At 35.4% G+C, this 24608-nt stretch overlaps 3 protein-coding genes and 1 long non-coding RNA gene across 5 annotated transcripts; 3 read left to right on the top strand and 1 right to left on the bottom strand.

Moving 5' to 3' along the window:
* Window positions 1–970: 970 nt before the first annotated feature.
* On the top strand, window positions 971–4673 carry LOC114713363 (zinc finger CCCH domain-containing protein 25). The gene is made up of 9 exons (XM_028897996.1): window positions 971–1161; window positions 1638–1736; window positions 1930–2408; window positions 3148–3214; window positions 3322–3375; window positions 3687–3755; window positions 3859–3924; window positions 4023–4091; window positions 4348–4673. The coding sequence occupies exons 1-9, from the start codon at window positions 1051–1053 to the stop codon at window positions 4435–4437; spliced, it is 1104 nt and encodes a 367-aa protein (XP_028753829.1). The 5' UTR covers window positions 971–1050; the 3' UTR covers window positions 4438–4673.
* A 2015-nt stretch (window positions 4674–6688) lies between these two features.
* On the bottom strand, window positions 6689–9423 carry LOC114713364 (myb family transcription factor EFM). The gene is made up of 4 exons (XM_028897997.1): window positions 9046–9423; window positions 7965–8597; window positions 7709–7785; window positions 6689–7468 (listed from the first exon to the last, which is right to left on the bottom strand). The coding sequence occupies exons 1-4, from the start codon at window positions 9233–9235 to the stop codon at window positions 6977–6979; spliced, it is 1392 nt and encodes a 463-aa protein (XP_028753830.1). The 5' UTR covers window positions 9236–9423; the 3' UTR covers window positions 6689–6976.
* A 7532-nt stretch (window positions 9424–16955) lies between these two features.
* On the top strand, window positions 16956–19402 carry LOC114713387 (pentatricopeptide repeat-containing protein At5g55740, chloroplastic-like). The gene is given in 2 exon segments (XM_028898018.1): window positions 16956–19214; window positions 19216–19402. Coding segments are annotated over 2 exon segments (2193 nt in total). The 5' UTR covers window positions 16956–17084; the 3' UTR covers window positions 19279–19402.
* A 197-nt stretch (window positions 19403–19599) lies between these two features.
* On the top strand, window positions 19600–21966 carry LOC114713420 (uncharacterized). Of its 2 annotated transcripts, XR_003737339.1 has the most exons (4): window positions 19600–20437; window positions 20546–20659; window positions 20956–21025; window positions 21620–21966. It is a non-coding gene; the product is annotated as an uncharacterized LOC114713420 (long non-coding RNA). The 2 variants fall into 2 exon arrangements; XR_003737338.1 differs by lacking the exon at window positions 20956–21025.
* Window positions 21967–24608: the final 2642 nt, after the last annotated feature.

Raw genomic sequence — 24608 nt, 5'->3', positions numbered from 1 at the left:
TATTTTTTAAAACATTCTAATCATTTTTTTTTAAAATTTTCTCTCTCTCTCTCTTTTCTTTTCTTTTTTGGATACGATTCTCTCTCTCTTCTACCTGCCTATATTAAATACCGGCAAAGTAGCATATTTGGAACCACCCATTTTTAATAAATTAGAATGGCAGATACTGATATCGAGAGGTTACAAATTATTTGCGAGATTGAATACGCAATCTTTCATAAGATTAATTTAACTATTTGGGACAGCACTTAAAACACCTCAAATGCACAGGATCAATATAAAAAATGCATTTGCATTAATATTGGAAACACAAAATCAAACACACATGTAATTATTATTAACTTTTTAAACTAGTTTTAAGCTTATACTAAGACCATGGTACCTGTTTGGAGCCACGCTTAAGTGGCTTTTAAATTGCTTTTGATTTTTAATATGTTAGTGTGATTGGAAGAGCTTAAAAAATTAAGAGTTTATGCTAAAATTACATATTTAAGTCAAAAGCTAAAAATTGCAAGTTATAGAATTGAAAAAGTGGAGAGAGAAAGACAAAATATGGGTTCTATTTTTTTTTTTTAATTCAAACAAACTTACTTTTATTCAATTATAATCTAAATAATCTTTTACTAATCTCATTTTTACAAAATAATTTTTTAAATTCCAATCCAAATACAATTTATCTTATCCAATTTAATTTTATTTTTTAAAAATCATATTAAAAATAAGTTATTTTTTTCACCACCAATCCCAAACGAACCTATGCATCCTCACGTATCCTTACATACATCATAAGAGGCGGCTTTATAAATAAATCTAGCCTTCGGGGACTGCTCTTGCTAACAATAAAATTATAAGGTTTTCTTTAAAAAAATTTGAAGTATGGGGACTTAATTGAAAACAAGAATAAAAACATAGGATTAAATATTGATTAATTTTTCTCGGCAAAAGCTATTTCCGGAGGATATTGGGCGTGAAGACTGAAGAGGGGCTAGGTGCGGTCATTGACAGCAGGAAGGCGAAGACGGAGTAAGGGAAGGGCGAGGACTGGGCACAATGACGATTGACGACGAGAGCTCCATATACGTTGGCGGTCTTCCCTATGGTGCCACAGAAGATACCATCCGCACCGTCTTTGATCTGTATGGCGCCATTCTTGATGTCAAGGTATCTTGCTTCTCTATCTACTTCCGCACCTTCGCTGGCCCATCTTGTATCATTCCTGTAATTTGGGTTTGAACCAATTAGGTTTTTCGCTAAGTAGAACTCTACCAGTCTTTGTTGTGTTGTGACCCGGAGTTGCCATCTTCGGAGATTAATTGCGCAGGATAGTTCAGTTTAATTACGCAGGATAGTTCAGGATAGTTTAATTACACAGGATAGTATTCTCACATGGACGCGGCTGTCAATTTCTTCTCCTTTTGAGCTGAGCTGTTTTACCAACTTCGATTCGATTCTGATGCCGTCGGCATGCAACTTGTGGCATCGAATTCATTTGTCTATGCTTTAGTCGTTGTTTGTTTTGTTGTGCTGTACATGGAAAAGATGATAATCTAGCTACTTAGTACCGTTATTTGCTGCTTATACGCGTGGATGTTTTGTGGATTGGGATTATTGAATCAATTTTTCGGTTCAACTGGCAGATTATCAATGATGTCCGGACTAGGGGCAAGTGCTACTGTTTTGTAACTTTCACAAATCCTCGATCAGCATTTGATGCAATCAATGACATGAATGGAAGGGTATGAAGTTGCTAATTTATCTTTCTTTTTGTATATTTTATGATTGAATTAATCATAAATTTGCGTCTCTATGTTTTCTGAGCATCTTTATTGTCCTCCTTTCATGATTTTAAAGGGGAAGTCTTAGAGGTATCTACTTTTGATTTTTATGTTAAAATGTATAGACTTTTGATCTGCTATTGCTCTGAATCAGACCATTGATGGGCGTGTGGTTAAAGTAAATGGGGTGAGGACGCGAGGTGGAAGATCAAATTTTGGTCGAGAACTTATTCATCATGACACTGATAGGAATGGAGACTGGGATCGTGGTAGAGATCAAGATCCTGATTATAATCATGACAGGGACAGGCACAGGAATCGAAGTAGAGGTTGGTCTCGAGAGCGTGATAGATCTCGAGAGCATGATAGGTCTCGAGGCTTTGACTATGAAGGGGATAGAAGATATGAGCATGGACGTTATCATGATCAAGAAAGAGAACCTTTGCATGTTAAAGATCGAAGTCAAGAGAGACATCAGGATGATGATGAGCAAGAACGAGGCAAAGTAGTTGGTCAAGCTGTGCAAAGAGACTATGACCTAGATTATGACACAGACAGGGAGATTGACAGGACTTATGATCCTGACAGAAGTTTTGATGGGGATAGAAATGAACACTCAAGGAGAAACAATGGGTTAGCTCACCTCTACTCTCCTTCCTTCCCTTTTGTGACTTTGCAGCATGTCCCTTTGCATTGCTTAGATATTTATTATTGCTGCATTCAAATTGAAAACCACAAGAATGAGAGCTCATCTTCCCTTCTTTAATGAACACTCAATTGTCAATGTACTTGAATCTTTTGGCCTGATACATCCTTAACTGTTTCCAATTCCTAAGCAAGAATAAAAGCTCATCTTCAGTGCTTCATCTAGTTACTGTCAGGTTTTTGTGGTTTTGGCATGATATCGTTGACAGTCCTAGAAGAAAATAGAAAAATTTATGGTAGGAACCTTCTAATACTCGATGTTATCAGAGATTGTGCAGAGCTATGTTCTAATGAGACACGTGTATTTTTGTTGTAATTTTCATTAAATCACATTCGGTGAATTTTTTTAATACTATTATATGTATATGCATGCGAGCACGCTTTTGTGTATAAGCAATGAGTTAATTGCATGATTTCTCTTTGGGGACAATTATAAATATTTTGAATCTGTATGAGTACCTTTGGTCCTGGGTCATTTCTAAATTAGCATGGTGGTGTTTTACATAATATATGAACCACCATGAAAACTATGGTCCTAATTGTAATGAACGGAGGGCTGTTTTGGGGATGTCTTTTTGACATACTGTTGAAACTAGTGAGAGATAGCTTAGTTTTAATGCTTGCCTTTGTTTTCTTTTCACTAGACAAATTTCTGTTCGCTCTGCAGATTAAATGTTGCCAAGCGACCTAACATAGATTTTTCATCTGACTCAAATGGTAACCACGATGATGAGGTAACTTAAGCATTTGGGAATCCCTGCAGGTGTCTTAATTCTTGGATAAGCTTAAGCTGATTGGGGAACATTTCTGTTATCTTTTCACACGTTTTTGTGGATTCTAGATTGCAGATCAATTAGAGAGGTCAACTCAAAGGCTTGGTCAGCTGAAAAAAGAGGTTTGTTATCTTGGATAACCTAACATGTCGTTTTTTAACTAAATGATCAAGCCTATGTTCTTAGGCATCCTTCTGAGGGGGTGACAAATTATGGTTGGTTTTCATCAATTGCAGCAATTGTATTTTTGGGGGGATTAGCATTTTCTCGTTAGAGTAATCCACAATTTTTAGTGTTTTGAAATGCTGTTTTAGGATGCCATTACTTGAAGGATTAAAAAAATTCTAGTAATCATGTTTGAACCTTCCATTTGTTGTCTTCGGTTCTGATGTGTTATAATAGTTCAGGAAATTGAAATTTATTGGTTTTTCAGGTCTCTCAGTTGGAAGAGAAGTTACAAGAGAAACGATGTCTTGTAGTGGATTTACAAAAGCAATCTAGGGTGCGATAGCCCTGTTATTAAGCATTACATTTCTTCAATTATCTGCTTGCTCATACTTGAACAAAAAAATCTGTCTTGACCAAGAAGATGTTAACTGCTGCAGAAACTGGAGGATGCATTAATTAATGCAAAGAAACATTCTTCATATCGTCAGATGCAATTGACCAAGGTAATCACCAGTAAAACTAGTTACGCGTAAGCTACTTTGAATTATCATTCTGATGTCTACTTCATGAATGCTGACACTGGGTTTGCGAAAATCTTCAGCTGCACAAATGCTTTATGCAAGTGAAAGAGTACACAGAGCGACTAAAAACCTGTGAAAAAGAACTTCAGGTTGGTGTAATTGTTCAAATTATATCCTGTTTTGCGTTGTTTGTTTACCTTGAAGACTAGAATTGTAGTGAACATATATTGTTAAATTTATTTCTGGCGGTGTAATGATTTTAATCCATCTGGAAATCTAGTTGCTCACTTCCCATTGAACTTCTCCTCTTTCCCGCGCAACGTCTCAAACGGATGTGAATATGACAGTGTACTTATGCTGGTCAGTGGTGGCTTACATTTACATGCTTTTTTTTTGGGCATGCAGACTATGGTTGATACGGCAATGTTAGAGAGTGATGGTGATGGCGAAGCTGTTGGCTTAAAGGATGCACAAATCATGAGTGGATATGTATGATCTCTGGTTGATGCGGCATTGAGTTGTCGCTGTGCTGAGTAGATTGTATTTAACTATCATGCTTAAGGTCGTAGCAGTGATAAGTAAAAAGCATAAAATGCATCATCCTTTAGTTATAAATCTGACGAAATTTTTGTTCACAATTTTATGTCAAGTTCAATGGACAAAAACTTGTACTTGTTGCTGTGATCTGCGATGTATAAATTTTGAACAAGCTGTATTTTTATTCTGGGGCACTCGTAATCTTGAGCCTTGACTGTTTGTTGATGCCATCCAAAGATAGATGGGGCCAAACCTTTCCACGCATCCAATCCCAAATACCAAAGCTACCCCAACTTTTGGCCCGTGGTTTATCTATCTTTGATGAAACCTTGAAGTTGTATTGATGGGCATAAGAATTGGACTTTGTCCCCCTTGATTCAAGGTCCCCCCCCCCCCCCTTTTGGGGACACTGTAGTATACTATCTGGTTATCAACGCCCTTAAAATGGAGGTAAGTTCCACTTTAACTTTACCAGTGAGGGATTATTTCTTAAACAAGAACTAGGGAAAATTTGTGCGTATCACAGGGTTTATATATTTCATAAGATAACAAAATACAATTTTTTCAACGTTGGGAAACTTAAAAATTATTATATAGTATTGTAAACATTAGATGTACTTTTTCGTTTTAAATCTCAACTGCATCCTGCGGGTAGCAAAAGGCGTAGCCGGAACCTTGAAAGTAACGGATTGGGAGCACCCCAAAACTTAAAAAGAATGACCCCAAAAAATAAAGGATTGCGAAAAACAGGTGAGTAAATAGAGAGTGACTTAGGGTGTGTCTCTTTTGTGTCGCAACCCAATAAGAGTGGCAGGAGGCTATGCCCAACCATTGGTATCCTTCTCTGCTTCTGCTACATCACTAAAGTTGTACTAATTTTGTACCCAAAAAAAAAAGTTATACTAATCTACTATACAAATTTGCATTCTTAAAAGGCAACTAGGCAGATCTCATTTCTACAAGTTCAATGTCCCGCACTAAAGAAAATTATCGTCCGTGAAGTTTTTTTTTTTGGGGTAAAAGTTTAAATTAATTTAAAAACTAGTTAAAGGTTTAATTTAATATTAAATATAAGACACAAATCTACTTTATTTCTAATATTTATTTATTTTTTTCTCAAGTAATCTCCATGGTAATTGTACATGTTAAGTTGTTTTCATGAAAAAGATGATTAAATGCATATTAGTGGTATGGATATTTTAGAAGAGACAATATTCATTTATAATCTGACTTGAATAAACTCAACTTAATTGAGACTAACGTGACTTGATATATATTAAAAAAAATAATTCTACCCTCGATCCTTAATATAAAAGCTCATTCTACTTTTATTTTGGTCATAAATATAAGACCGTAATCTATTTTGTTTTTCATATTTATTTATTTTATAAGATAATCCTTATAATAATGATAGATTTAGCCGATATACTTAATTAATAAAATATTTTAGAAAATACAACACATATTTATTACAAATAACTAACTTAACTAATTTTTTTAATCTTAATCTGCTCAAATTAGTTAACTAGCTCTTATGTTAAGAACCGGATGTAGTATATAGTAAGACGAGAGAATTGCATAATTGGTTAAATTGATTAATTAATAAGCATTGAGCCTTACCATGTCAAGATCTAACCGGACCAGAACCTTGTTAAGGTTAGTACTAACGTAGGCATGGGATCAGGTTCAGGCTAATAGTATAATGTTTGTGCCTATGGATTATGGAGTAATGTTATAGGGGGGCCGGAGATCATGTACTGGTTTTATCCAACTATAATTAATTTTATTATCTTTGGGGGTTCTGGGGAGTTTATTAATGACTAATTGCTTGATTTATTCGGATAATGACCCTGCTGAGGTTTCATATGAAAGCGGCCTACCTAACTTAAAACTCATGTTAAGCAAAGAATAAAAGTGTAAATCAACTTTTTCCCATATATAAAGTTTGGAAATTGATTCTCTGCCTATGGCAAATCCCCAGTTTAAATATAGAGGTTTTCATTATTTTATTCTCAAATAAAAGCAACACATGAATTTTTTTTAAAAAGAATTTACCCTTTTTGCAATAAAATGATGTTGAGCAAAATTTAATAAACTGCTTTCTACATACACAGAAGAAGTTTTATTCGCTCGGTTTTATACATGATCATTGGTCATCATCTTGAAGGAAAATAGAAAAGAAAACCAGAAAAAGACAGAGAGGGACATAGATGGAATCCAATAATAATTTTTCCTAGTAAATAACACATGAATGCATACAAAACAAAATGAAACAAAACAAACGTTCACTTTTATGCCTTTTTTACCCTCTTCACATCCATACATGTACACATATGTAGGTACCTAGTAATAATAAAGTAACGCCGTAAGGATATTTGCTTCCTTTTCTTCGCATGTTGAATGAATAATAATAATGCTGATAACAATACTTGACCATTCATCGTCGCCATGCATCTTCAGAGAAAAAAAAACCCTAATTCTGAATATCCCGTAAACCCTAGAATTTCAGAGTTGTCTCGGTCCGACTACCCTCTTCTCCTTCTTCCCTCAGTGCCGCCAGCCCTTTCCTCTCCCCTTCGTTCTCCCCGCTATCTTCCTTCCAGCTGCTGCTCTCTGACTTCCCGCCCTCTATACTCTCGGACCTCTCTCCCCCTCCTCGCATCTCCGATTCCGGCGAGCCCTGGTGCGAATTCGTTTTGTACATCTGCATATGGTGATGGAGCAGCGTGTGGTAGTGCGGCGGAGTTGGCTGCTGCGCCGCCGCGGCAGCGTAGAATTCTTGGTGCACTGGCGTTGTGGTGCAGTAGTGCGGCGGTGGAGGAGGGTGGGAGGTAGGGTGTGGGCTGTAGATGGCAGGTGCGCCAGTGTGAGCGGCGGCAGAAGCGTATTCCGGCGGGACCCAGATTCCTCCTAGGACTACAAGCTGAGGTGCGGGTGACCCGGCTGCTTGTGGGCTTGGACTGGGACGTCGTGTATGAAGCCTGTATTTCTGTGCAACGACAGAAGAAAAGAGAAGGATGAGTATAACGGGAAAAGAAAACTCACAAACCAAAAAAGGTGTGTTTTGGAAATGCAGAATATACATTCTGCAGCCTGCAGAGTGGTACGTTGTCAGTGAGGCTGGCAAGGCAATTATAATAGTACAAGAGGGCAGTGGGCTCCCTCTTTCATGCCTGTCCCGCGTGTCCACGCCTGAGAAAGAAAGTGAGTCTGAGAGATAGAGAGATACCTGGAGATGGCTTTTAACTTCATCATTGGTCAAACCGTCAACCTTCATCAGCTCCCTTATCTGCTTTGGGGTGGCCACTGAAAACAGAAAAGAAAAGGAAAAATCAAAGTTGTTACTTGCATATGATAGCAGTAATGATTATCAAAATAACTAGACTACTTGATTGTCCCAATGATTATAAGATGGGTTATGTAATATGCAGACACACGCACACACGTATGTATGTATATGAAAATTTTAATTAAACTTTTTATACCTTGAGATCCACCTAGCATCTGAAGAGCATTTACAAATCGGCGGTGCAGGTCAGGTGACCAGCATCTTCTTGCCTTCCTATGAGTTTGATTAGTGGTGTTGGTGGTGCTGGTTGTTTGTGGATCAGACGCAACTGGAGTTCCTTTTCCTTGATCGGTGATCACTCCAGTACCGTTGCCTCCTGTGGCTTTACCAGAATTTTCCCTCTTGGGACATGACACTGCATTTTCTGTTTCTGTGCATTTCTTGTCCTCCATTTCTTTCTCAACAGAGGCGAGGGCCAACTCGGGGATCACCCGTAATGTGGAGCCACTTTGGCATGAGTTTCGTTCTTTTGAGAATGGCAGGAAGGCTCCACCATTCCTCTGTTTGTTGTCAAGAGCGAGCTTGGGGCTTACACTGAAGCCAATATCAGCTTCTTTAGGGGATGTAATTGTGGACTGGGGCTTGGTTCCTTCATTTGCTTGGCTCCATAATTGAGCAGATGTCATCCAATTTGCCTTGTCTGATATGCTGGATGCCTTCTCAGAGCTTTCTGAGTTTGACTGCTTGATGGGTATGAATTCTTCCAGCACTGGTCTCGTGCCTTGATCTGCTCTGTAGGCTTGAAGTTGCTGCCTTGAGGCCTCCATAGCTGTCCAAAATTAAATCATAATCATGGTAACTGAATCAATCCCATATGCAAAAGAAGAATGGAAACACAATAAAGAAAAAGGAAATAATTTGCATGATATGTTGCTATCCAGAACAAGTAATTGCCTGACTACTTTTGCATTCAAAAATAAAGCCTGAGAAATGATTTTCCACACAGATAAAGCTATCGCCTACTTCTATCCGACGAAGGAGAAGGAAAAGGAAAAGAAGAGGAAGAATAGATAGAACAAGATAAAGAAAAAGGTTGATTTTAATCGCCACTGGGAAGATCAAAAGAATGAATATACCACCAGTTTGATAGTATAATCATCATGGTATTGAATCTGCGGTAAGGTTTCTGATTCTGTGTTTAGTTTATTGGAGGCTTCTGAATTTGTTAATTTTCATGTGCATGACAAGCCCAATATGAATGATCATTCAAGGTGTACCGTTGGTAAGAAGCTGCATGCAGAGAGGAAGCTCGCGCTTGAAGGCATCAATCTTGAGACGTTCTTCCTCAAGCCGAGAAAGGAACTCCTCAAGCTTGTAGGTATGATCTGCCTGATCTCCAAATGATTTCAGAAGCAAAGAATAGCTGTGGGGTTTGCAATCCAGGCTTAGTTCAGACGGCGAAGCCATTTTTTTCCCACGTACAAAAGGTAAATATCTCCTAACAATCACTGTATGAGACGATGTTCATGCCAAAATAGGCGCAGGGTGGTATGTAGGAAAAAACACGAGCAAAAGAGGGTATTTGGCCTCTTCCTTTCTTTGTTTGAGTCTGGTGGGGACGATATAGAGAGAGAGAGAAGGGAGGGTGGAGATTGTTTGTGAACACAAGGAGGATCGGGGAGGATCGTCTTCTTTTTAGGGTGAGTTCAAGAGGGAATAAAGCAGTGTTAGAGAGAGAGAGAGAGAGAGAGACAAAAGAAAAAGCAGAAGATAAAGCAGAGGGATGTAACTTCCTACAAAGAACCAAGGCAAAAGGGGGCAAAAGATTAAAAAAATGAGAGAGGTGGTGTGAGAGAAGGAATCAGTGAGCCTGACATTAGAGGGTCATGTGCTTAGAGCCTGGTTTAAGAACCTTTGAGTAGTCTTTGTACGAATTCAAAATCTCACCAATTTAAAAAGATGATTCTTCTTCTTACTGTTACCCTCCTTTTTTTTCTTTTAATCTTTCTCTCTTTTATGCCCATTGCTCTCCTTTTTTCCTTTCTAATTATAAAGATTTATGTGCAAATGAAACTCGGATTCTCCTTCCTGCCAATTTCAAATCAAATTAAAACTTCATTAACAGTGAATCATTCTTGTGACTTTATTTTTCCTTTTCCTTTTCCTTTCCCCTCTGTTCATTATTCTTCCTATTCGAGACTGAATTTATTCAGTGAATGGATATCCAAAATTTTGGTTCAAAGGTCTCTTTACATACAATATTAGCTGTCTTAAAGGATATCATCTATATTGAATACGGCTGTATCTGGGAGCTGGATGCATGTTTAAGGTGTCAGGTCTTTGTGAAAATCTTAGATTCTTTGCATGGAACTGTATAACATAAATTGATCAAAACTCGCACAAATTTCTAGCTGGCCGCAACACCCGAAAAGAGAAAGCGACCAAGAAAATATGTGGGAAAAATCAACAGTTATGGAAGATGCTGGCCAGATGTATGGCAAAGCAGTACTTGTGGGTGTCCTTATTGATGTAAGAGCAGAAACTAATGATTCTAGCATGATTAATTAATGGCAAAGACTTTGTGGGGAGCATATACCACGCAACATGATTTTGCCATTAAGTTGAATAAAGATAAAGAGGGGGGAAAAAAAGAAGAAGGCAAGAGAAAGCACATATTCAAATAGGTTTTAGTATCAATCCACCTTGCAACTTTACTATTCCTTTTTTTTTTTTTTGAGTCCAGAAAGTTGCATAATTGTCCTGCATGAGGTTTAGTGCATTGATCAGAGAGAGAAGAACGATGGGGGAGGGGGGGGAGGAATATCTAATCTCAGGAAAAAAAAATGAGACATTCATCATAAAGAATAAAATATTTTTGCCCCTAAGGAAGGAATATCTTAGTTCCAATTCTCCGATTCTAAATTAAGGGAGCACAGGCCACGAAGCTTAAAGGAAGAGTAAAATAAGATTTTCAAAAAGGAAATTACCCTCCAAGAGAGTGATAAAGGAGGCTAACCCAGGAGAATCTTCTTCTGCTACTAACTTTAGTGAAGTGGGCAGGAAGGTAACAAGATTCTCTTTTCGTTACAGATATATATATATATATATATATATATATATCTATGGGTCATGAGATCCATCCCTATTCGGGTCGGATCATTTGCTTTCTTTTTTTTTTTTTTTTAAAATTTTTGGTGGGGACAGTCCATATGTATTTGCTTGTTTCTTGTGTCGGGGTCACGCCTGCTTGATTCCCCTGAGGATTATCACTGAGCCAAACATGACATGTGTCTTCCTTTAAATACCATAGTGTAATTACTGATAATTGTCTTGCTTTAACTGCATATAAAGACTTGTCTTTATCTGAAAATCAGATAAATTCAATTAACATATATCTACAGCCCATATAATACATTTTATATATTTATTGATGTGAGCATTTGAATCCTAATTAACATCTGCTTCAGCTTCGCTGCTCTTCATATAGCACCTGGAATTTCCCAAATTGGATATGTATGGATACATCGTACGTATAGCCCATGCAAATACATAATCATCCTTCGTTTTTCCACACGAATATTGTGTCACATTATGAATATGCTATACATAATTATGTATTTAATTAGTGCTAAGTAATTCTCTTTTTTTTTTTTGTCCAACACCAAAAAGTGAATTACTGTTTTGAATTCGCATACGTGACACATATACATATTGGGGCCTGGAACTGGAATATTCATGTCCATTTCAGACGTAACAAACTCTGGTAGACACAAAAAGGGCGTAGATGAGGGATGTTATAATATTTTAATTAAATTTAATCACATGTTAATTATAAGAAATACTCATCAGTCATGGCATGAACTAACCTTTTTTTTTTTTTTTACAGTTAGTATAATAAATAACTGTTTTCTTCCCCACAATTGATCCTGTTTTGGAGGGTAAATTTGTTGGGAGATCTGAGTATATACGAACCGTATTAGGGCACATGGGCCAAGAAGATCCGTGTACGATTCATTCGGCTCTAACTAATTTGATCCGATTCCCCGATCCAATCTTTTTTTTCTTCATTGGAATTCACTTGTTTAAAAAAAAAACAGAGAATATCTTAAAGTATATGTTTAGTAATAAAGATAAATGCCAAGTGATTTGAAAATGAGGGAAAATAAAAGGGGAGAAAAAAAGGAAGAGGGCATCGAATTCCTTTGAGAGGCAATAATGAAGGGGGTAAGTTGCTTACTTGCTTTAGAGTGAGTCTTGTGCGTGAAGCTACGCTCCAACCCACACCTTTTCTTCGAAGGGGGAAAAAATAAAAAGGCTTTTAAAAAAGAAAGTGAAAAGAAAGAGGACAACATCATAAGGGCGACACGTGTCACTCTTATTCTGCCATATCGTCCTTCTGAATATCCCTTTTGTCTCTCCCGGAATATTCTCCTACTTCCACCTTTTGCTAATATACGAACTTACGGGTCACAATTTTAATTCATTGCTAATCATCTTGGTTATCAAAATTGTGAGTCTTGACATCTTTTTCGTATTGCGAAGTGAGGTCATTGGAGAAGGTTTGAGGACTTTGACAATTCTTAGGGCTGATTTGGAGTTGCTCATAATAAGTATTAATTAGTATATTCATACAGATCGAGACAATTTTTTTTCCTGTACTTATTTTATATTCTATAAATTGTGATTTAGAAAATATTTTTAAAAAGTCCTACCGTCATTCCAAACAAGTATTTACACGTTATTCATTAATAAAATATTTTTTATAAGATATTCATGAACAAGATTTTCACATCAGTAACCAGCTTTAAATGTGCTTATATATAACTCTACGTAACTTGTGTTGATGAGTGAATTTTTCTTCCTCGAATATATGTACAACTGCACAATGGTTAACAATTGTAATTGTTGATGGAATAATTTACTGTAACCACTGGCAAAAAATGAAGCATTAGAATACATAACGGAACAAAGATCAGATCAAGAGCATTCGATTTGACCGTATTAATTGAACATGTTGGCCCGATTGATGGAGATGTAAGGCTCGGCTCCATTTAATCTATGCATAGTGTCAAACACTTTGATGAGCATATATCTGTTTGAGAGAGAGAGAGAGATAACAGTATTGTCAGATCTTTGAATATTTGTCCTTAAAGTGCAACAAAAATTAAAGTGGCAATGACATCTCAATTTCAATCTCAACATTTCAAATTGGGATTTGGAATGATAAAGTGGCCAATGCGCGATAGCAAAAGTCCAATGAACTAACTTAGGTCAAGTCCTCATCCAAAAAACAAGAAAAGAAAAGAAAATTTTCACTTATATGGTTTGATTTAGTTGCACATATTTACCCACCCTCCTTAAAAGTGGGAATTCAAGCTCCACGTGACAAATTTATGTACTACCTCCTCCGGTTATTAATATAAGAGCTCTTTGATTTTTATTTTGGTTCTAAATATAAGATCATAATTTACTTTGTCTCTCATATTTATCTATTTTTTTCAAGATAGTCTTTATTATAATGATAATTCTAATCAATACATTTGATTACCAATGATATTTTAAGAAAGACAACACCTATTTGTTACAAATAACTAACTTAACTAGTTTTTTTAATATATTCAAATTAGTCAACTACCTCTTATATTAAGGACCGGAGTTAGCATATTAGTGAATGTAAATAAGTAGATATTGGAGCGTTTGTTTATGATTATATTAACTGTGCCAAATGGTTTTAATCTTCAACCATTCATTTGAATATATATATATATATATACACACACACACAGTTAAATAAAATGCTTGTGCTGTATCAATTTACAATAACTTTTGATTTAATAATAAACGATAAATGCATGTGTTTTTATGTTTTATTCATCATATACGTGTGAGAAGCTATTAACTAAAGTAATTAACTCAAATATTTAAATTATTTCTTCAGCTAATTTTCTCTAGGAACAATGTATTATCATTGTCTTTCCTAATACTCCTCCGGTCCTTAATATAGGACCCAATTGTTGAGTTGGTTTTGGTCCTAAATATAAGACCCATTTCTCATATTTATCAATTTTCTCTAAATTACCCCTATAGATATTCTCTAAACCATACTCAAGTAGAAGAGGGAGAAATGTATTAAGAAAGATGATCATGGTGTTTTAGGAAAACTGTCACATTTCTATAATTAACTAACTTACCTAACTTCCTTAATCTAATCAATTAATCAAATGGGTCTTATTAAGGACCGGAGGAGTACCTTCAATGTTTCATTTCTTTTGTTTTTTTTTTGGTCTTGATTTATTGCAAATAGGGTAGAAAAATATTGGGGATAATGCTTCTGAGTGGAGAATTATTATTTTCTCTATTTTCAACAGTCTTCATATGCTTTCAATTCTTAATTTCAAAAGGAAAAAAATGGGGAAGTTAAAATTTGATATCATAAAAAATATAAATAAGAAAAATGAGTGGTTGGCTTTTTTATAATTCGCATCTATATCTTTGCACAGTTTAGTTGAAGTATTCTTTTGAAAATATTAAAATCCATTTGTCTATATACTGACGATATAACAATGTGGATATGCTACTTCAATTTTGTTATAGACAAGTATTGCATTTACATAGCTTCAAAAAGAAAATTGGAATCACACTTTGATTATGCACACGCGTGTGTTTGTCGTATTCGATATATTCCCCAAAAAAAAAAAAACACTTTATTCATGATTTTGAAGCCTCCATCTGTATGAGATTTCTTCACCAAAGCTAGCCCAAAAAATATCATAAAACAAAATACATAAATGTCATTAGTTATCTATAAATCTGAGTACTGTGTTTCTATACTATTATTAGGTAAAACATAGTCTTTTTAATTGCTAAATTGACCTTCTAAGTTTAAGTTTAACATTTTAATATTTTCACGTCACAAAATTGTAGGTGGAATAATTGGATCTTCTAAAAAATTAAATTGTTCTTATTATAAGTTATGGTATCAATTGATTTTTTGCCCCCCAAAAAATTGCCTTCCAGTTACCGTTGCCCCTATCTAAGATACCATGAATTGCAATTTTATCACTTCTTCGTGGTATTTAAATATGGGTTAATTCAGCAGTTGGTTTTCACTTGAAGTGCTGCGTGAGAAAATCAAAGATACTGATAGAAATAAGGAACCAGTAATTTAAAAGTGACATATGAGGCAATAAGCTGTAGACGACAATTGACAAGAAACTGGAAATTCCATGACATAGATATTATATTATGTATATATATTCCTATGAATCCACCACAAAACACCTCTCCCGACTCCCAGTTCATGTATATGCCATATTACAAGTGCCAAAATCCGGTTAAACTCGGATCTCACAGGATAATATAATTATGATACAAGAAAAAGTTGATGAAATGAATAATAATGAAATATATAGTATATAAATTTGATAATAATTAATATATATTGGTGGGTGGTCATGGAGGGGAAATTAATTAAAGCCAACAATGATAGGTACGTTATTTACGGGGAATTCACTTCACAGCTGCACTTGTGATGTACACACACACACACACACAGTAGCTAACACCTATTAGCCAGGATTGTTCTTCCATATTCTGCCACTGTTTCTTCCACTTCGAGATTAGATTCTTATACCTTATTTATTTTATAATGATATTTCAAGCTGTTTCCATCTTTGGCCATGTGGGAATTCTCTTCACTTTTTTCTGCATCTTCTTCTCTTCTTAATTACTAATTCATATCTCAATCAACTATACATATATATATATATATATATGTACACGTGTATGCCCCGACATTGGATGTTGATCTGCTTTTTCAAGTGCATGTGAATGTGAATCAACCACCTCGAATGAAAGCAAACAATTAAAGGATCAGTAAAACATAATCTTATATTTAACTAACTCAGCATATGTATGATCAAAGGCAAAGCTAACAATTTATACATATATCAGACGGTGATTATCACAAAGGTGTATATGATTTAATTATGGAGAATAACAGAGGATTGGCACCGAGTTTGACCCCATATATATATATATATAGAGAGAGAGAGAGGGGGGGGGGAATCTGGAGAGGGAAAGCATAAGAGAGTGGAGAATAAGGAATAGAATGGGGATTGGTCGGCCTCTAATGAAAAAGGAAGAATTTGGTTGGGAAAATGAAAGGTTACACTAAGTTAGAGTCACTGAGAAGATTGGAATTTCTATTCTCACTAATTTAAATTATAATTAAATTAAAATATTTGTTGACTCATATCCTCATCCTCAATTCTTTGTGTAAACAGCCAAAAGTACACTTCCCACCATCAACATCAACCTTCTTTTTCTTCATCCAAATTCTGCACTTTCTTCTGTCACTTCCTCCCAGCTTCTCTTCCTCATTTAATATTTCTATAATGACTTTATTAATAAAATAAAATGCATGGTAAGATTTGATGGGCCTAGTGAGTTATAGTTTTGATATGCTTGGGCTGAGCCCAATAAGCATACAACAAACTAACCAAGCCTCTTACTCGTGGACCCGTGGAATATTGGAATTTGTGAATTATTTATCATATTTATTCTTTAATCTCTTTTAATTAAAGTAAAATATAAATGTTTTATTTTAAAAAATAAATTAAAATATTATTATTTTTTGCCAAAAAATACTACTACCTCCTGTCCTTAATATAAGGACTTGTTGACTAATTTGAGTAAATTAAGAAATTATTAAATTAGTTATTTATAATAAATAAGTGTTGCCTTTTCTAAAATATCCTTACTAATCAAGTGTATTGTCTAAACTATCATTATTACAAGGACTATCTTAAAAAAATTAATAAATATGAGAGACAAAATATATTAGGATCTTATATTTAAATCAAAATAAAAGTCAAATAAGGTCTTATATTAAAAAATGAGATAGTACTTACATAATAAATTATTAATTTATTCCGAATTACAGATTATGAAATAAATATTCAGGTAAAAGAAAATATATCACTGTTACTGTTATATAACTCTGTCTCAGACATTATCCATTCGAGGGGAACGATGACCGTTAAACTTTTAGTTGACGAAAATACCCTTCCCGCTCGGTTAGTTGCGGCACTGCAAAATCAATCGGCGCCTTTTTCCTACGTCGTTGCTGCCGTCGGACTGAGCCTCCATGCAATGCATAGCCTGCCTTCCTTTCTCAACCACTACAGCCCCACGATTATCTCGTCTGAAACCCCAAAATACTTTGGACTTTCCTAAAGTCCCGACAAAACTTATAAACCTCAAAGATAATGATGGCAGAAATCATCAAGACTTGCACAAGTCGTACTTTGATTATATGTCTTCATTATGCAAAGATGGGAAAATCCAGAAAGCTCTGGGCTTGCTCACTGAAATGGAATCCAGGAACCTCCATGCTGGACCTGATGTTTATGGAGAAATTCTCCAGGGATGCGTATACGAGCGGGCTCTTTTTCTGGGTAGGCAAATTCATGCTAAGATTATTAAAAAAGGCGACTTATTTTCGAGGAACGAGTACATTGAAACGAAATTGGTGATTTTTTATGCAAAATGTGAGGAACCGGAGGTGGCAAATCGTCTATTTCGTAGACTAGAGAAACAGAACGTGTTTTCCTGGGCTGCCATGATCGGTTTGCAGTCTCGAAGCGGTTTGTATGTAGAAGCATTGTTGAATTACTGTGAAATGCAAGAGAATGGGGTTTTACCGGATAATTTTGTCGTCCCAAATGCGTTAAAAGCTTGTGGTGCTCTGCAATGGACTGGAACTGGGAAGGGAATTCATGGAAACGTCGTAAAGATGAAGGATTTTGATCAATGTGTATTTGTCGCAAGTAGTCTCGTGGATATGTATGGGAAATTTGGGTTTTTGGAGGATGCAAGGAAGGTGTTTGATGCTATGCCTGAGAAGAACGTGGTTGCTTGGAATTCAATGGTTTTGGGTTACGCCCAAAATGGACAGAACGAGGAGGCAATTAAACTCTTTCATTCCATGCGAATGGAAGGTGTCGAACCGACTCAGGTCACTCTATCAGGTTTACTTACTGCATCTGCTAATTTGGAGGCACTAGAAGAGGGAAGACAAGGGCATGGTCTGGCAATTATAGGTGGATTAGAGTTGGACAACATTTTGGGTAGCTCCCTTATTAACTTTTATTCCAAGGTCGGATTGACTGAAGAAGCTGAAATGGTTTTTAGCAAAATAATCATGAAAGACGAGGTGACATGGAATTTGCTCACATCCACTTACGTGCACAATGGGCAGGTTGAGAAGGCACTTTACACGTGCCATCTGATGAGAGAAGAAAACTTAAGGTTTGACGGTGTGACTCTATCATCTTTATTGACTGTGGCTGCAGATACAAGGAATGTAGAACTTGGTATGATTGGGCATGGTTATTGCATTAAAAACAACTTCGAATCTGACTTGGTTGTCTCAAGTGGCATAATAGATATGTATGCAAAATGTGGGAAAATGGATTATGCGAGGAGAGTGTTTAGCTCTACCACAAAAAGAGATATCGTATTGTGGAATACAATGTTAGCTGCTTATGCAGAGCTAGGACTGAGTGGTGAGGCCTTGAGATTATTCTATCGGATGCAAGTAGAGACCGTCACACCAAATGTGATATCATGGAATTCTGTGATCTTGGGTTTCTTTAGGAATGGTCAGGTTACTGAAGCTCAAAATATGTTTTCAGAAATGTACTCCCAGGGTGTTCAACCTAACTTGATAACACGGACTACAATGATATCTGGTCTGGCTCAGAATGGTCGTAATTATGAAGCTATTCTGGTTTTTAAGCAGATGCAGGATGCAGGAATTGGAACAAACAGCATTAGCATAACTAGTGCACTCTCAGCCTGTACAAATATGACATTGTTGAAATATGGAAGGGCAATTCATGGTTATGTTCTGAGACATTATGTTTCTTTGTCTCTTCACATCACGACCTCTATAATGGAGATGTATGCTAAATGTGGAGCTATAAATACCGCAAAGAGTGTTTTCAACATGTGTTCAAGAAAGGAATTACCCGTCTACAATGCAATGATCTCTGCTTATGCATTACATGGTCAAGCTATTGAATCTCTTGCGCTTTTTAGACAAATGGAGAAAGACCCTATAGTGCCAGATCACATAACTTTTACCAGTGTCTTGTCAGCATGCAGCCATGCAGGATTGGTGAAGGAAGGTCTGGAGCTTTTCAAATATATGGTCTCTGAACTCCATATGAAGCCAAGTGCAGAACATTATGGTTGCTTAATTAAACTTCTTTCCAGCCATGGCCAGTTAGATGAAGCTCTTAGGATTATTATTACTATGCCTAGCCATCCCGATGCGCATATATTAGGATCTCTACTTGTGGCTTGTGGACAAAACCATGAGATTGAACTTGCAGGTTATATAGCAAAATGGTTATTAAAATTGGACCCGGGTAATTCAGGTAATTATGTGGCTCTTTCAAATCTGTATGCAACTGCAGGAAGATGGGATAAAGTGTCAAGTATAAGGGGCCTAATGAAAGAAAAGGGCCTGAGAAAAATTCCAGGATGTAGCTGGATTGAAGTTGGACAAGATCTTCATGTATTTGTTGCTGGTACTAGATCACATCCCCAGATAGAAGAAATTCACACCACGTTGAGTTTATTGAGACAGGAAATGGATTCTGCAAAGTTCGTTGACCATAGTACTGAGAAAAAATCCTCCTCTTCTATGTTTCTTTATGATTCCGGTGGAATTGTATGAGTTGCCAAAAATAGGGGGTAACATGGAGAATAAGAAAGTGGCGATTGGCAAGTCTATTGAAGGAAAGGAACTTGAAAGCTAAATCTACTGTCAGATTATGGTAAAAACTTATAGAAGGATGCAAACTCCCCTTGGGATTGACATCATTTTCCCTACACATTAGGCATCGATCCATCAATTGGGAGAATGTTCCATAGGCAAATCTTTCTCAAACAGAACTTGCTGTACTAGGGTATGATGCAATTTCAGATCAAAATTGTCAGGATCATTAAATTTTCCCGGAAAAGGTGATCTAGCTGCAGTGAAAGAGGGATGTTTTCTTGAAGATAGCCTTTCTCTTGTACCATAAATGCTTGAAATTCTAACACATTTCTTTTTTGTTTCTAACAAACTCAAAGTTCAGAAATACTGCCTCCTTTGGCTCTTCACCAGGTCAATAGTTAATAACCCAGAAGAGAGTTGACTAATTGTCTAATAGTAGCTATGAGGAAGTGTCAGAGGTGGCATTTTTCCATGATTGAGAGGCCAAGATTATGAATCCCTTTTCTGAGATACATATACATATTTTGCATTCCCTCTTACCAGTACAGCACTTTAACACTCAATGCCGCTTCGCAGTCACTGAAAATGCTTAGTCTGCCTAACCATGTGCAAAGGAAATTATTTCCAATTTTCCATTCAAAGAGCACAATCAAACTAGCAGTTCCAATGTGCTAAAAGAAGACTAGTGGACTAAGCCCAATATTTGCTTAAGATGTATAACCAGATTTTTTCATTGACTTGCATGACCGTGCTGCACGTTGTTTTTCGAAGATGCGTCATAATGTGGCGACAATTCCTCTATTCAGGTCATGATAACCAGTGACAAGACTAGGAGTCTTTCTTCCTGAGGTGTCACCAAGTCATCAAAAAGAGCAAGTCATGTGAGTGATTCTCTACATTAATGCTGACTTTTTCCCCCTTTCTTTTGTGAAATCCCTTTAGAAGTTAAATTGCTCAAGCAGATGGAAAATTTTGAATGGCCATGGCAGATAAACATGTTCTATATTCAAACTCCATTATTTGAAAAAGGAGAGTTGGGTGAACTACTGGGTCTTCAACTGTTAAGCGAAGTCACATGATGGTGGAACAGCGTGTTGAAAAGGGTTAGTACAGTATACCTTCAGGTCCACCACTAAGTGAAATTCCTTACGATGGCTGTTAGCACTTGGCATTCATCAATTCTTGTTTTTTTCTTTTCTTTTTCTTAAGTCCGTATCCTACATTTGAAGATGTTCCCATTCATAAATTTTATTGCACATCCGATTTATAAAAGATAAATTAAACATGTTAATTATTAAAAGAGATTTAAATGTGTAGCATATCTTTCAATAGAATTTACTTTTGATGTTATGTACATGTCTCTCTGATTGGTTTGATTTGATTGATTTATCTTTTGTAGGTGAAGAATATCTTTTAACAATAAAAGGCTATTTGCCGGTGGAGTGTATCTTAAAGAATTACGTATCGAAGTGAGTCCTTCATATCAAAATGAATTTAACGTTTTTTTCCTAATAAAACTCAAACATCCTAATCACAACTTATAACTCCATGAAAATGAACTCGCCTCGTTTGCTCTTTCACAGTTATGGAAAAAAGTGGTGGTTCGGTTGTTCTAATCTATTGAATAATCAAATCATATTTTGCTATGGTGGTTGTGATGTTACTCTGATACTATTGAATTTGTAATAATGGTTGTGATGACCAGAGTACATATCTTGTAATGTGTTTCTTCTTATTTGTAATCAAACCAACAACCTCTGAACAATGAATACTGGTATTTAAACTCAACTCTAAGATAATTTAACGTTTGAATGTTTGTGCCCGTACTTTCCTACTCATGACCAAGGGCTTGAACATTTGTGGGGGGAAAAAGCTTTCTTCTCTAAGGAGCTTCATAAGTCACCATTATTGCATAGCAGCATATATGTGTGTGTGTGTGTGTGTGTGAGTGTTAAAAACAATGAACTTAGAAGGCAAGAAAGCTTTTTCTTTATGGTGGTTGATGATGCATTGTCATGTGTTCTCTCACCTGTCTCTAACTTTTTCTCATTCTTATTCTTCAGGTAGATGAGCATCATGTGGCGCTGAATGAGGAGTAAACTAATATATATATATATATATATATAAATATTCATGTGTTTCGTGAAGAACACTCTTCACTTGCCAGAGTTATTAGATTTCATTTCCTAGGATGACAAGAGAGCATGTATTTCTGTCAATTTCTTGGGCCAATTTGCAGAGAAGATACAGAATTAGGTGAACAGAATTAACATACGATGAAGCTTTTATCTCATAATCATAGGAATGGGATTGTTTAGAGTTGTTGAACTGTAAAAGTAGAGTTCAATGAGTGTGCCTCTGAGCATCCAATACAATATATACCCCCCCCACCATGTGGCTTTTTGATCAATCCACAGAAACGGGTCTTTCGCTTTATTATTATTATAGCCATACTCTTGTTTTCTTTCTTGGGAGGACCACAAATATTATAATAATAATGAACGATAAAAGTGCTTCCAAGACTTTGCATGTATATTTCTTACTGCCCCTCCAGCTTTTTCAGTGGCACTAATCATTTTTCAAAATACTCTTTTCTGATCCGTCACGTTACTCTGTGATAATTATGTATGTTCTGGCCTTGTTCTCTTTATGCTATTACTCCCTGCCATACTTTCCGTAATGATACACTTGGACAATATAATAGTCTCGTCGAATTATGGTATTTAATTATATAATTGATTTTTGAAATAAATAATCGAAGTTGGTATTTAATATTGAAGTGATGGCTCCAGCATTTGAGGCCCGTTGGCTTCTTTTGTTTCGCTTTGGAGAGGCATCGAAGAGTGAAGTCGTTCTCGAAAAGTAAGAGAAAGAAAGAAGAACGAAGGAGACAGATAAAAAGGGTTAAAAGTAAAAACAAAGCATCTGAGACTCTATGTTTTGCATATGATCCGCTAATTATTCATGTAAATTTGTTTTTACATTTTTCAAGTTAATAAAAAAAACATGTTTTTTTTTTTTTAATTTTCATCATGATAGATATAATGGTAACCAATGACGTATGCCTACTTCACATACTCCTCCGGTCCTTATTATAAGACCCAGTTTGACTTTTTATTTGGTCCTAATTATAAGACCCAATCCATTTTCTCTTTTATATTTATGCATTTTTTTCCAAGATAATCCTTCTAATAATGATAGTTTTAGCTAATATACTTAATTAGCAAGGATATTTTAGGAATAACAACACTTATTTATTATAAATAACCAACTTAACTTACTTCCTTAATCTCCTCAAATAAGTCAATTGGGTCTTATAATTAGGACCAGAGGAGTAATACTTTCTCTTATCCTTAATATAAAATCTTGTTTGACTCTTATTATGATCTTAAATATAAAACCTTAATCTATTTTGTCTATCATATTTATGTATTTTTTAAAGTCAATCCTTCTAATAATGATAATTCTAACCAATAAATCTGATTAGCAAGAATATTTTTGAAAAGATAACATCTATTTATTACAAATAACTAACTTAACTTCTTTTATTAATCTCCTTAAATTAGTCAACTAGCTCTTATAATTAGGACTTAAGGTAGTATAATGTTACACTTAATTATACAAGTGGAGTAAATATAATTATATTTTGGTCTCATTCACAAACAATAGTCTGCTTTCTGTCTTAAATTTATGATAGTTTTTTAAATTATTTCTATTGACGGCATATGTTAAACAAAGAGTTCATATGGGATAATTTCTATTACGACTAATTAGAATGGGTGTCTTGCGAAAATCAATATATATTTTTTACAAATAATAAATTCAACTAAATCTTTTGATTTACATAAATTAGTTATCGAGTTTGTAGAATTGAAACCAGAAAGGGTATTAAACATAAATAATTCAGTAGTATATAAAACAAAATATAGTAGGAAAATGTAAAGTGGAGCACGAAGAAAATCCAGCAAGCGGCAAGACCCAGGCAAAGTCGAGCAAAAGTTAATCAATTAGGACACAACGAATAAAAGCTTCACATACAACAGTCCCAGTCAATGTTTCTTTTTTTTTTTTAAATGAAAAAAATGAAAAATAAAAATCGTGAAAATTGCAAAATCTCAAATTCTGATTTGTTACAATATTTGACAATAATTAACTTAAAAATAATAACATATTTTTGCGAAAATACCTGATTTGTGATTTTGCAATTGCCTTTGTTTTTGTCATCTTTCAAAAAAAGAATCCCTTTTAATCTCAAATTTGGATGCCAATCCCATCCACGTGTCACTTTAAGGCTATTCTGTTGATGATTTTTTTGACCAGCAATTCTGTTGATGATTGATTGGATTTAACAGGGATGTCTGTCATTTTATGAATACTACTTTTACTTGCTATAATTTTTTTTTCCCATCTTTCCAAATAAAATCGTAGTAATGTACTCTTGGGGGATGCGGATAGCTCACGGCGAGTAAATTTTTATTCATGAGATTCAAAGCGCAATCTTTAGAGAGAAAAAGGGATATTAATTTTTGGCTTTCATTTTCATTTTAATTTTTTTGTTGTCATTTTATGAAGTCGCAGGGCCGTGAAGCATGAAATGACTTGAATAATGGAACATCAAGAAGAGAATAAAAGATGCAATAATAATGAAGAAGGGATGGGAAGAGAGAGAAAGTGAGAAAACGCAGGAAGTGGGGGTATAATATGGCATCTTCGTGTGTGTTCATTTAAAATGATTCATGAGTAATTTTTTAATCATAATTTATAAAATATGAGATAAATATATGAGTAGAGTTTTATGCTAATGAAACGTGTTTATAAGTCATTTTTAATGTAATTTCAAGCAAGGCCTGTATTCTCTCGCAAAGATCATTATATTCATGTAGACTTCCTTTAATTTGAGGTGGACGTTGGAAGAAGGAAGGACCAAAGAGGATGAGAAGGGGAACAGGAGGGAAGCGTTGAGCCTAGGGAATAACTAGGGCTCTATTTGACATCACTTAAAATTATTTATAAGTATATTTTATATAAATTGAGAGAAAATTTTTCTTACAT

The sequence above is a fragment of the Neltuma alba genome, unplaced genomic scaffold (genome assembly GCF_004799145.2).
Source record: "Neltuma alba isolate B1F8T4 unplaced genomic scaffold, ASM479914v2 tig00011424_pilon, whole genome shotgun sequence".
Classification (NCBI taxonomy): domain Eukaryota; kingdom Viridiplantae; phylum Streptophyta; class Magnoliopsida; order Fabales; family Fabaceae; genus Neltuma; species Neltuma alba.
Note: the sequence above shows the minus strand (reverse complement) of the source record. Positions and strands in the feature narration are given on the sequence as shown.

Excerpts from the sequence above, each read along its gene's own strand:
- LOC114713363 (XM_028897996.1), top strand. The coding sequence starts at position 1,051 with ATGACGATTGACGACGAGAGCTCCATATACGTTGGCGGTCTTCCCTAT. Across the intron at positions 1,162-1,637 it reads GCGCCATTCTTGATGTCAAG|ATTATCAATGATGTCCGGAC; the intron begins GTATCTTGCTTC and ends TTCAACTGGCAG. Across the intron at positions 3,756-3,858 it reads ATTTACAAAAGCAATCTAGG|AAACTGGAGGATGCATTAAT; the intron begins GTGCGATAGCCC and ends TAACTGCTGCAG.
- LOC114713364 (XM_028897997.1), bottom strand. The coding sequence starts at position 9,235 with ATGGCTTCGCCGTCTGAACTAAGCCTGGATTGCAAACCCCACAGCTAT. Across the intron at positions 7,786-7,964 it reads GATGCTAGGTGGATCTCAAG|TGGCCACCCCAAAGCAGATA; the intron begins GTATAAAAAGTT and ends TTCTGTTTTCAG. Across the intron at positions 7,469-7,708 it reads AAGTTAAAAGCCATCTCCAG|AAATACAGGCTTCATACACG; the intron begins GTATCTCTCTAT and ends GTCGTTGCACAG.